This window comes from Ciona intestinalis, chromosome 2 (genome assembly GCF_000224145.3).
Source record: "Ciona intestinalis chromosome 2, KH, whole genome shotgun sequence".
NCBI lineage: Eukaryota > Metazoa > Chordata > Ascidiacea > Phlebobranchia > Cionidae > Ciona > Ciona intestinalis.
In genome coordinates, this window is record NC_020167.2 from 962,786 (window position 1) to 976,113 (window position 13,328).

Genomic DNA, 13,328 nt, shown 5'->3' on the forward strand with positions numbered 1-13,328 from the left:
CCATAAATAAAAGTCATCTGCACTTTTAATCAAACATGTTTATATTTACAATATTTACACATAATGCTCCACATGCCATATTTCTCGGGCGATGTAAATTTAACTTTGAGGAGTGGTAGAGTGTTAAGCGTGCCTGTCGCTGCTGTCAATCTGTAGACAAAAATGTCCTTGGGCAAGACACTCAACGGAAATTGCTCCAAACCAATGGTACCAATAGGGCTTTCAGCTAAACATTAACGAAACAAATAATTCCCAAAATTATAACCAGTTAACCACATGAAAAGTTTATTATGTAGTAACTTGAAAGCGCGGACGCGGGTGTATCAAAAAGAAAACCGATGTTATAATACAACACTCGGATTGGCATTTACGAATTTTTGAGTTCAAATTCAAATTAACGTCGTGTTTTTGGCTTTTTTTGGCGCACTGGTCAATTTTTGAGCTAAATCATCATGAACATGCTCTTTGGGATACGCAAAATCTATAATTCGTCGTTAAAAAAAACACCTTATTGAAGAGCACAGTTTAACTAAATGATTATCGACCGAATAATTAAAGATAGAAAACCAAATTTGGGGTTGTCCTACTATCGTGTTTTCGGGATGGCTGTTTTGTTACAGGAAATAAACTATGGCTGTAAAGTTTACCACGAGAAAAGCAATTTGCGGTTTTATTTATTCCATTAATAAATTAAACGTTCATTTTCGTCACTAGGTGAGCGTAGACTCTGTAGAGCAACATCACTTCGACCTATATGGTATACATTAAATACAATACTTTTAAGCTTATTACTTGTATACTAGGCACAATTTTATTTAAAGTTAAAAGTGTGCGAACAACATTTTGATGGCGAACAGAGGTACAAACAACTGTTTAGTGAGAACTTAATTCAAATACTTTATACGTGTTTGCGGTAAAAACCACTACATGGCAGAGTCACTCATGCTGATAAACACTTTCCAACTTCGCAGTTACAACTATTTATAGTTAAATAAAACTCCCCTTACAATTTGTCAGGATTAGGCTTGTTATTTATTAGTTTCAACTAAAGGTACATGGTATAAGTTACTCGTATATCACTAATGAATGAAGCTTTCAAAAACACAACCCTTAAAATTACTGTTTTATAAAATGGTACATGGCTAATAACAAACGAATAGTTGCAAAACGTATTTACGACGTAGTTTGATGATAACTTTCTTGTTCTGTTTCAACTTTAAATGAGAACATGTTAAGAACGTGGTCATATTTTGTGACATGTAAGTTTTATTTCTTGCAATACAGGTAGACCATATATGGCTATGCATAAGATGGAACGTTAAGCTCCACAGTGATGGTTAATCGGCGATGGATTTGAAAATTTCAACGTGGACTCTCAATTACTCAGATAAGCTGCGTCAGTAAATAAACACAACAGCAAACATCTGCGTACGAAGCCAGCGTATAGTTTGTATTTTACCTACATAGGTTAAGTCGCTTACTAAGAATCTATTGGTCAAGGCTCTTAAGCGAACGTAACATTATGCGTTTTTGTAATAATCGGACATTTAAACGTGGTATTAAAAATTGTAAACTTACTTAAATTACGTTTTACACTTCTTATAGAGGTTAATTCAATTATACTATTTTCTTACTTCTATTGCGACATATTTGTCCTACTACGGATTATCCTAAAGTTGTCCTGAATCGAAACTAGAGCCGTTTACCGTCCCTATTACAGCTTTGCCGCAAATCATAGTAAGTTCAAACGACAGAGGAACGCTGTAACCCAACACCGCTGTTTTCAGGAGAGCTTACAGACTATTGTGGAATCTCTTTAGCGTTATTGCTCGGTTAAAAATAACCAGGGTCACAATAGCCGCATCGGTTGTTGTATCAGATGTACCATTGTACTAGATGCCAAACTAGAAGGTACGATAGATTGTACCCTAATCAGAATCACTATTGTATTACAACCTATTTCGGTTTTATGATTGTTATGTGGGCAACTTTATTGGGTTTTATACGTTGTCGTTCACCTAAATACATACCGCTACATATTCAGCTAAGCTTACTTTCTGCACAACATATTTTACAGACTGTGAAAAACGTAGACATTTTTGGACTTTCCAAACGTTGTTTCTAGAATCGAAATTGTCGCGACGGCTTACACAATAATTAAATCTATAACTCGCGCGACTTCTAAGTTTGTTCTGGGAAAGTTGGCAATTAATATTTAACACGTTCTTAAGGAGGACCGTTTTATATGTGTTGTTAAAAAAATCAATGTTTTTGCTATGTGCTATTACACATTAGTATATTTGTCCGTCATACAGCTAGTTTAATGTGTTTTAATATAAAGAGGACAATACAGAGATTTCGTGGTAAACAAAATTTTTGCTTTAGTAGACAACATATCTTTTTAAATCAAACAAAAGTTATGGAAAAGCATCAGCATCTAGAGTTTGTTCATTTTATAGACGCTTTTAATCATATAGTGCTGTGGAGTAAGATGGGATACTGTGAGCACTCAAATCCCCTATTTCCTACAATTCTGTAAATGTTCTTTGTTTATTGACAAATCGGGTAAAATGGGAAAATGCCCCATCCGATGAAAGAACTCCTAACCCTCCTTGTGGGAATGTAACTTATACTTTACCCTCGCGTAGCTGGAAAACGACAGTCGTTATAACCCGGGGTTCCCAGCTTACGAGTTACCAAGTACGTTCCTTTGTGGGTGGGTATTTTTGTGGATTTTTTTTTATTTTTTTTATGTGTGGCTGATAATTTGGTAGCAACGACGAGTTTGAATCAATTACCTCTGGTTTAGAGGCAGACGCGCTAACCAACTGAGACAGACGCGCTAACCAAGCGATTGGTGTTTTCTTGCTCCGTTACGCTTACAGGCACCAAGTAAACACATGCTGACAATGCATTTGTATAGGCGGTTCTGGCTCTGTAACATCCGTAATGGCGGACACCATCGCCGTTTCCTGACGTAACGTTTACCCTATCAAACTTTATCCTTTAAACTTCAAATTATTGGTCGCAATTAAAAGTATATTCCTATCTAAGCACCTTTTAACTTGAATGAATAACTACACAGTAAACTAACAAATGTATATGAACTAAAAAACAAATGTATATGAACTTGTAATAACAGAAAATTGATAATAACTGTTAATAAAGTTTAAAATTTTGCTACAAATTGGGTATTACTACTCTGTTTTTGGCACAAGCCACTTTTCATAAATTATCACCAAGTGCAAATGACCAAATTTCAAATATATTTTCAAAATATTATTTTTTTATTATATCAGTATCTTATAGCTGAATATCCCCTGAGGTATAAATTACTAAATTAAAAGCAAATCTTTCAAAGTTTGGCAATGAAAACATACAAAACTACAATGTGGGGGAAGATGGGACTCTAAATTGAAATATATTTACATTAGCAGTATTCTGCAACTTGTAGTTAACCTACCGAATTTAACAGGCTGTGCTAGTTTCTTTGCCATGTAAACTTCGTATATATAACGTTAAACCGATATTTTTCTGTTGTTTTTATCTCAAATTAAAGTCATATTGACCCCTGCCTATTTTCTTTATGCTTATATCTCAGTGTTTTTTTTCCAAAAAAAAACTAGTTTTATGAGACAAAATCAAACTGTACGAAATATTCAAGGTTGTTTTATGAAGCTATGAAACTAGTTTAATCGTTCGCACACTCAAACTAAAAAAATTCATTGGCTTTACTGTGATTCAGCGAGCATTAAAAATAGCACCTTACTATTTCGCTTTTTTACCTGTTCAAAGTATACTGTTTCAATTTTACATATTTTTTTAATATTTAAAGACAGTAATCAGCTTTGATGGGCGTTTTATAAAGTTGTGATAATACTGTCGAATAGTTCTGTAACCTTATTTTCCTGAATATCATTAAATGGGGGTCCGTAAAAAGAAAATTAAAAAAAGGTCTCGTCTGACAAAGTGTCCCATCTTCCCCCACTCTACTATATAAATTTTCAAATTAAAACATCGTGCTGGAATTTAAACAAAGTTTTACGTTTTTACCTACCTAAGTGGATAATCCTTTTATAAATGCATTTAATCGACTGTTACACGGACACAGTGTCAATATTGTGCTAATTATTTTTAAACGTGCTTGCTCATTATGGCTTAGCTCTCTTGCATGCCGAAAGGGACATTGAGTGTCTTGTCGAATCGGCGGTCTACTTTTATCCGATTTCTATTTATTATTGTTGTTTATTTTAAAACGGGAAAATTCAAAACGCAGTATAAAACGTATTTACAGTTTTTCAACAGTGTAGATATTTGCACTGTGCCTTAAGAATCTGGAAACATCAAGAGTACCGTTATGCCACGTAAGTTTATGGTTAAAATTGAACTGTTTAGGTTTATGTTAGTGTTAAACTGTTAAGTGTGGCAAGTGAATCAATTACTCTTTTCTATATCAGTTATTACCCTAATTCATGTGTTATATCCACAGCAAAAGGAGTTCTTTCATCCGTGTCATTGGAAATATTTTTCAATCTTAACGCATATTACCTTGCATTGTTTATGGTAGCCGAGATTCTGTTGGTCGTGTACAAGGTAGGCTGTTTTAACTTTTAATATTAAAAGTTAGTAACTTCGGCCCAGGTGTTGCATAGTTACTAGTATATAGTATATAATAGATGCGAATTTCCAAAGAAGTGGCAATCTTCTTTTAGATTTAGTATACTATATAAAATACACATGGCCCACCTTTATTCAAAAAGTCTTTTTTTTTCTTATAAACATAAAGATATTTGTATAATAAAATTTAAATCCGTGCAGTCTGGTTAGTAGTGACTAGTGTGTTTGGTGCCATCGGTAGAAAGTACCGAGAATAGTCGGTAAAGTTTTCATTCTGAAGTCTTGCATAATTAACTTTGTTACTTTGTAAGAATCACATGTACCGTGTAGTTGATACCTACTGCTGTATTAAATCTTAATAAAAAGGGTATGTTTTGGTAAAAAAGATTGACGCCCTTTGGCCCTATTTAGTTCAACCTTTTTTATTGTTGGACCACTGCTGTAAGTGTGTCACCATCAGTGAGGTATAAAACTTGCCCAACAGGTAAAGCTTTGTCAAACACATAACATTTTATACACATAGATACAATTTCTTAGGCAAAGACTTGTGAGTTTCGGACACCCCTTTTAAAATTCCTAGATACACCCCTGATTATTTGTACGATTGTACCATAATAACAAAACTTTTGTTACAAAAGTTGTTAAAATATTTCAGGCTGAAGTTTTACCCTATCCTGGCAACAATATTGCTCTTGATGTTGTCATTCTATTTCTATTGGGAATTGTTGAGTTAATAATGATATTTATGGGTATGTATGATACGCTTAGAGTTGTTTATTATTCTGTATTTGCAAATCAATATCAGTTTGATTTCATTTTGTCATGGACCTTATCTAATTTATAATAGTGTTGTCTTTATGAGCAAAAAGTGAAATTATTGTTTCCTTTAAAAGTTAAATGTTTAAAAAATACTCATATTGGTCAAACTGTTATACAGCAAATTTTGACAACGATCGCAATCTTAATTAGTATGTTGTTATTTGATGTTTTTAAATGTTTTGACCAAATTTTGCCGTTGATATAGGTGTTATTGTTACATTAGTAAAGTTGTTAAAAAATTAAAAAATAACAGTAGCAACCTGCTCAAAGTTTATTGCTCAACTATCAATTATACTATAATAAAAATATCATTTTAAAATGATACATTAACATCAGGTTCAAAAGGAAACTTGACGGAACATGTTATGGCTACTGCAATTTCACTTGCATCTCTGTTACCTTCGATTGGTCTAACTTTGTACTTTCTACTTTTGCAAACTTATGTCCTTCGTGTGGATGTTGTTTTATGTGGTGTGTTGCTGGCACTGCATGGTCTCGAGCTACTCTTCCTATTTATTGCTGTATGCACATTCTCGAGGTAACTTCTGATATAGTTTTTATATGCATCAACATATATAATATATGTTACTACACAGACAGGGCTTAGCTTGTTTTAGTTGTTGGTCCCAAAAAAAATTTAAAGAGGAAAAATAATGAATTTGTAATATTTGACGCTTATTTATTTGATTTTAAGATTATTGTATTAAAAACAAGCAACAAACTAAGGGTATTGAAACATTTTTTAAAACCACATTGTTTCTCCTATCTAGGCTGCTACCTATGTGTAATTTTATACTTAATTTTGACCTATTTTTCTTTCGCTATATGGGTTTTGTTTATAAAAGATGCTTTTATACCCCACCAAAGTTAATTACAAATATTTTACCTTAAATACTATCCTTATCCAATATACATAACAGGAACTGCATTATGAGTTTTTGTTTTGAGTTGTCATGTTTACAGACAACAATGTTTTTTAGGGTACCTACTTAATTCATTAAAAGTCTCACCACAAACCACTGGATTCTTCTTCATTTTGTAAACATCCACTGTGTTTCATCTTGCGTTTTCAGCAACAAATTTTTATGATGGTTATTTTACTGCACGAAATCTAGTACCTTCATATATATCTTATTCATGTATTATGTGCTTTTATAGTTTTTAAACGTTAAAACAATATTAAAATATCCGTGATTATTTGTTAATATTCACGATGTACTTTATTTATTTGTATTGTAACTTATATAATAATCGTTGGTTCTACATAGGATATGTGAATAACTTTATTGAAAGAAAAATAAATGGTGCTAACTGTACAAGACTATATTGTTTTAGTGGTAGCAAGAACGTTTATTTTCCCCATTAGTACACTACTGTTATTTCGTTAACATTTATCTAGAACTCGTTTGTATGTCCGTTGCCATGGTCTATCCTATATTAGTCACGTATTTTTACCGAAAAAAAAAAACGTTTATTTTTACATCAATGCATAAATGCTGGTATCGAAAATTTTCATATTGCTGTACACAAAATAAGTTGCCGCTGTCATCTAGTTTCTTAGGAACTATAATAAGCATGGGACGTGATTTATTCACGTAAGCCCGTGCGTCACTAACTGCAAATTAACAGCGCAGTTTATAAACGCATGTCTGCAGAAAGAAATCGTGTTGTCATTTCAGCTGCGCACAAGTCGATATAAATGTTTTCATTTAAAGTCTGCTATTATGAATAGCAGGCGATTTCTGTTGTGCAGTGGAGATTTAAATAGCCGCAGGTTATATGTTTCATGTTAGTTATGAAGGGCAAGAGCTTAAAATATATGGAAGTAACATAAGAAAATAATCTTAGGTTTTTATGCTGCAGAAAAAATGTTTTTATCCGTGCTAGTGCGGTTTGTCTGTATCTGGCTGCTTGTTTTAACATTCAGTCCAAACAAAGTCGTTCCAAACAAAACATACACAGTGGGGGAACAAAGAATAAATTTCAATGAAAACCCAATTCTAAGTGAAAAGTTTGAATGTACGTACGTACCCGAGTTGAAACCAGGAAATCCAAGTCATATTGAAGACTGTTGCAAGTACACCTATGCCAACTTTTCTAGATACTGGGCTAGCGGAGGCCTTTACATATCCCGACTATTGGAAAGTTTAAAAGGTTGGAATTGCACACAATTTAAAGATGAATGTAGAGACAGAACTTTCAGTTACAACCGATTCACTAAACTGATGTATGATCGATTCTGCAACCACTCCGAGTTAGTGAATGAATGTAACGAGGTGATAGGCAATGTTTTTGCAAACAGATCGCGAGAAATGGGATCGTGGAAAGTTCTCACAAACGAACTAGCTGTTACAGACATACCAATTGAACAAGCCAGTAAACCGTGCGTACAGGTTGCTTTTTACGAGCGGGATGCCGGCGGCTATGGACATTTTCACGAAGTTATTCAGCCATTTCTTCCATTTTGTCCCTTTATCTGGTGCGGGTTTGATGAAAGATTTGTGCTAAATGGAAAGGCATCGGTGTGGAACTGTATGCCTCATAGGTAAGTTGAAACTACATTCCATGAGTAACTATCATATAATAAACCATTTACGTTCAGTTGCAGGGTGAACATAGCAATTGTCATGGCAGTTTCGATTGCTCTCGCAATTATTGTCATATTGGTCAACGGGATTGTGCTGGCTGTGTTATGCACACAATCGAAAATGCGAACAAGCCAAGGCATATACAAACTGTCCCTCGCTTTGGCTGATATCCTCGTAGGTGTAATCGTTTTTCCAACCTTTGTAAGCAGTTTGTATAAATACCAAATTGTTGAACATAATATCGGTGAACTAGCCAATGTCACTGGTTATGTTATAAAGGAGAGAGCAACAGAACCTGGCCAGATCGCCACTATGAGCATGCGCAGTACGACCGGCCACTTTCGGGCGCAGTTTTCAAAATCATATTTAAACTTTGTCGGTTTCTTTACCATTCTCTCGCTAACGGTGTCGATATTAACTTTGGTAGCAGCTGGAATTGATCGGTTTATCGCAGTGTTTCGGCCTACAAAGTACAAACAAAATATTGCTACACCTATTGCTGTAAAAGTTACGGTAGCATTGTGGGCATTATCGTTTTTATTCTCTGTGTTACCGCTATTTGTTCCGGCCTTGTCGTACACTTTGGTTGCCTCAATATTGGTCTCATCGGCTGGGCCTCAAGTTTTGGTTCTATACGCATTTGCCTTTATAGTCCCACTTCTACTAATGTGGCTGGTGACCATTTTGACATTTACGGCAACACGGTCATACAAAAACTCATGGAAACGGCTTTCAACATCTGACGACAGAAAAGCTCACGGGATTAACGAAGCAAGGCTGGCTCGTACGCTTGGAGTTATGGTCGGTGTATTCACGCTCAGTATATTGCCGTCAATTGTCGTTCTCATCTGTGGTATGTTCATGAGTAACATCTACCCAAACTTACCAAAGCTACTAAGTCCCACGGCCACGACAGGTTTTACGTCGGCTGAAGTTGTCGTTATTTTTATACTAATGTGCAATAGCATTTGGAACTGCTTTATCTACAGCATCAGGGAGCAAGAGTTTCGCCGGGCAGCTGCACAAAAGTTCTTCTGTCGAAAAAAGAGCGGCCAACCGAACTTGGATGAAACCGACCTCAGGGGACTCGATGGACCCATTGCATCTGAAGTGTTTCAGCAAAACGAGGAATACCTCGACCGAACTGTATTTACAGAAATCAATTTAAATCAGGATAAAAATTGTGATGATTCTGTAACCACGGCTGTATAACTAAAGTATAAATGTTCTTTATAATTCAGATTTTGAGTGTTTATTCACTTGGTGGGGGAAGATGGGACACCTTTTTATTCTATTTTCTTGTGTCATTCGGTAGTAAACAAAGAACACTCAAAAATTATAAAACCGTACCCTCACGACTCCCGCCGTTAGTAGTTGTTAAAAACAAGATCAAGATGTTTGGACATTACGTGCTAAGTATCCCATTACTCCACAGTACTCTATCTTTAATACTATTTCATACAAATGCCTCTTATATTAACCTCTTGCATTAACGAGTAACATTCCATTTAGTTTAGTGTGAGGACTGATCACGCATGCGAATGGTGTAACAATGGTTGGGTAAAATAAATGTACATACTTAATAAAACTCATAGAATGATTCAGGCGTGCCAGGATCTTGAAAGCATGCTATTAAGAATGCTACTTCCGCTTCTTATCATGTTCCTTTATACGACATTTCAATATGGGGGAAGGCGGGACTCTTTTTAAAAACCTAAAGGTGGACAAGAAAAATGTTACACAGTATTATTTGACAGATTACCACGGTCCAACAAAGTGCGAGGCAAAAGAGGCTACTGTTTAGTAATAAAACTGGGTGTTGAACGAATACAACATCATTTTTGAATGCTCTTTGAATCTTATTAAAACTCCCGAAGTTTCTAGTTTGAAAACTTAAATTTTCAGTTCAGTATCAATTAATAAAAGAGGATGAAATACTTGACACAGTTCAGTTTTAAACTAAGATATGTGCACAAAACATAGAAATGGGTCAATAAATCCTAAACTGGGATGAAATCTGCAAAATATACCGGTTTGTTATACGTAAAGTTACATTTGGTAGGTTAACTACAATATAAAATGTTTCATTTTTTCCCATTTTTACCCTACTGTTTATTATTTTATACTATCACGTTTAATGCACTTTATTCCAAGAAATCACTTATTTGGCAAAACTAATGTAAAACAAAACAAAATATCTGCAACAATTAAAAACAGTGCCATTCATTTGATTGCATCCACATTCAGCAGATAATTTTAGCACAGCATCACAGTAATTAAAAACTTAGTCATAGTGTGTACTGCATACAGAAAACGCAAAAGTTTACAAAACACTATTCATGTTTATTTTTTGTGTTTTTGTTGTTTTGTGGTTTTTCGGTTTGTTTCTTCTCTTTGTTATGCTTCAGTGATTCTTCATTGGGTCGTGAAAACACAGTATAATCAACAAAAATTCCACATAGCACTTTTTCTGCAGTACTGAACGGGTCATTTACCATTTGAAGTTTGTTTCCAACCTATTAGAACATTTAATGTGTTAATGGATGCATCCTGTTTATCTGAAGTTGGCCAGGCTTTAGGCTTACCAAAAATGCAAAAAGGCTTGTTGCTTGAACCAGTGCTATTAATTCAATTGATTGAGAAATGTGGCCATTCATTTGAAGAACATACAGAAATGAAAATAAAGTACAAAACTTGGTAACCCTGTGGAAAAAAATGAAACAGAATTTAGGATATTTTATGGTGGAACAAGTCTTGTACTCCAACCATGGGTCTAGAGGTAAAACTCATATTAATAAAAAAATGTCTTAAATGACACCACAGAAATACCATTCTGTCTCAAAAAAGTGTGGCGACTGACGATGTGCAGTTGAAAAAGTATGAAAAGTTTTGACTAAACTTCTTTAAATAGTTTATCTTGCATGCCTATTTCGAGTAGAAGAAACAACTTACACTGAACATTGCAAGTTCTGAATGGAATTACCGTTCCATTGTGAAGAAAATAAAAAGGCAAAGTTCTTCAAGAATCCACCTCCGCAAGCAGCCAGCATTCCAAGGAAGGTACAAATGATGTTTGAAGATGGATATACTGCTTGAGCTAGGGTGACTCCTAGTGTGTGATAAGACATAAATTTGAAATGTTAAGATGCGAAATTAAAACGTTTGTTTAAAATATATTGTACAATACAGTGCAAAAACTATGCGCATTCACAGTTCATCGTTCACATTCAAACATCATATTTTTGTGGGGTTTTTAGTAACTAACTGCCAACTACTTGCTAATTGATTGGCGTAAAAGGATAACATTATAAAGTGCTAAAATAAACAATTTGAAAAATAAGATACAAACATTTTGGAATTTTTGAAAGGTACATTTTAAATTACATATTGAAATTAAATATGAGCAGCTTCCGGATACAAAATTGATATATAATATTGTAACAGCTTAAATTGTTAAATAAAAGTAATACAAAGTAGCAAGAATTCATACCATTTTTATAATTTATAATTGACTAGTTCACACAAAGTTGTAAATGTGTGTACAGATATTTCGTCTTTTTATAAAATGTCTAATCATGAAAATCCTTTGGCAAAAGAGTAGATGTATTATACCTTTGATTATTTTTTTAGTACGAATTAGTTCCTTCAGTAACATGGTTACCACTGATACAGGAAACCACTGAGTGGTAACTTGAAAAGCATTTCTTGGTGTGTAAAAAACCAACCACCAAACCAATGTTGCCAAAGTTAATGCCTATAATAACAAAAGATTGATTTTAAATATTGAAACAAATATAAAAAAAAACAGTTTATAGGTTCGGAACATAGTGTTACTACTTTAAACAAGTTCATTTAAATCATTGCCACTCATAAGTTTGTTGAACTTCAATTTGCTGGTTAAGTAATTGTCGACTTAGTTTGGGAAATTCAGTCAAAACAGGTAAAACCCACTGTTAAACATTTAACTTCAATCATGTTTTTCACAGTAGATAAAACCATATATATGTAAATATTACAATTATGTCTGTTTCTAATATGTATGGTAGGAATAATTGGCACTAGTGAAGAATCTCCGGTACATAGCAGAATAGGCTGGTGGAAATTGTTAGTGGTTGGTGGTTAGGGGGTTGGGTGTTGATGGTTAGGGGGTTAATGGTTATATGGGTTAGTGGTTACTGGTTAGGGGTTAGTGGTTAGCAAATAGGGTGGGGGGAAGACTCTTCACTAGCACCGAATAATCTACATTCTATTCAAACCTCAGTATTTGCTAATGGCATCAGCATTGGTTTCCCAACAAACAAATTGACGAGACATCCCCCACCAAAGCAGCAAATCATTGATAAACACCACGTGGTGGCTGGTTGGGAACGATAATGTTTTTCAACTAAAAAAATTAATGTTAACTTTGCTCAAATATATGATACTGTACCAATGTAGTAGTAGAACCTCCTTGGTCAGCATGGTATAACCTTGGTCAGTATATGTTCTGTATATTGTTATTTACATATGCACATTACCTCACTCGATATATAGGCTACTAAGTTACGAATGCATATTACGACCTACCCCAACATTGTTTAACGCCACAGATTACCAACACAAAATGAGCCAGTTGACAAGGAACAGACAGCGTTGTAGAAGTTAACTCTGATAAATAATGAGCTAATTCTTGTATGTTATCCATTTTACCTGTATAAACACTTTAAGTTTAGTTTTTGAGAAATTTAAGGCAACTGCTTCTAAAAAGAAATGAGCGAGCTTGGTTTCAGCAAGTTAATGACTTAAGGATTTCAAGGGCGCAATGTCAAATACCTAACACTTCATACAGCAGCTGTTGACACTCCAGCGACTTACCAAACCAACAGTGCCAGTCAAAACCTAGTACTGTACATAGAGAAATACGGTAATTGAGCACGTAATATTTTTTCGTCGAACAGTTGTTCTTGTTGTTTTTTTGAGCCATTTTTTCGTACTATTCCAAATTTTACCTTGAGCAATTATTCTTTATTCTCTTGATTAAAATTAATTCATGATACATATCAGATTTTAAAACCGCGCTTAAATAGCGATTAATTAACCATTTTTTGTGGTAAGTTCTTCAAGACGGAAATAATCGCTCTCTCCCATCGCCAGGCCATAGTGTGAATCCGCTTTTAAGAATTAGGGACTTCCGCAATTTTGTTAACTAGTACTGCAATGTTTTTGTTTTCGTTTTGTTTTTAAGCCTAGCCCTACATTGTCAAGCCCTAGGCCTACATTTTACATTGCTGGTTCTGTTCTTTAACGCTTGAAAAAAAAGTTAGA

General features: G+C 34.4%; 4 protein-coding genes across 5 annotated transcripts in view; 2 read left to right on the forward strand and 2 right to left on the reverse strand.

Annotated features, from left to right (window-relative positions):
* Positions 1-7,543, reverse strand: part of LOC100177309 (glucagon-like peptide 1 receptor) — a 29,259-nt gene extending 21,716 nt beyond the window's left edge. The window contains exon 1 of the mRNA XM_026840815.1: positions 7,468-7,543. Coding sequence (XP_026696616.1) covers positions 7,468-7,496 — 29 coding nt within the window. The 5' untranslated portion in view covers positions 7,497-7,543. The remainder of the gene's footprint in view (positions 1-7,467) is intronic.
* LOC100186699 (transmembrane protein 216-like) lies at positions 4,220-6,752 on the forward strand. Its single transcript, XM_002126843.4, has 5 exons — positions 4,220-4,364; positions 4,490-4,593; positions 5,273-5,366; positions 5,773-5,974; positions 6,417-6,752. Exons 1-5 carry the CDS (start codon positions 4,358-4,360, stop codon positions 6,427-6,429), a joined length of 420 nt encoding a protein of 139 aa, XP_002126879.1. The 5' UTR covers positions 4,220-4,357; the 3' UTR covers positions 6,430-6,752.
* Positions 7,182-9,350, forward strand: LOC100181978 (cannabinoid receptor type 1A). Its single transcript, XM_002123397.5, has 2 exons — positions 7,182-7,981; positions 8,039-9,350. The coding sequence occupies exons 1-2, from the start codon at positions 7,305-7,307 to the stop codon at positions 9,234-9,236; spliced, it is 1,875 nt and encodes a 624-aa protein (XP_002123433.1). The 5' UTR covers positions 7,182-7,304; the 3' UTR covers positions 9,237-9,350.
* Positions 9,351-9,862: 512 nt separating this feature from the next.
* LOC100176479 (trimeric intracellular cation channel type 1B.1) lies at positions 9,863-12,870 on the reverse strand. Of its 2 annotated transcripts, none has more exons than XM_026840821.1 (6): positions 12,714-12,870; positions 12,281-12,408; positions 11,637-11,778; positions 10,977-11,133; positions 10,610-10,727; positions 9,863-10,540 (listed from the first exon to the last, which is right to left on the reverse strand). In XM_026840821.1, exons 2-6 carry the CDS (start codon positions 12,359-12,361, stop codon positions 10,358-10,360), a joined length of 681 nt encoding a protein of 226 aa, XP_026696622.1. In that variant the 5' UTR covers positions 12,362-12,408; positions 12,714-12,870; the 3' UTR covers positions 9,863-10,357. The 2 variants fall into 2 exon arrangements, with proteins under 2 accessions (XP_026696622.1, XP_002126697.1); XM_002126661.5 differs by having other exon boundaries at positions 12,591-12,792.
* Between the last annotated feature and the right edge of the window lie 458 nt (positions 12,871-13,328).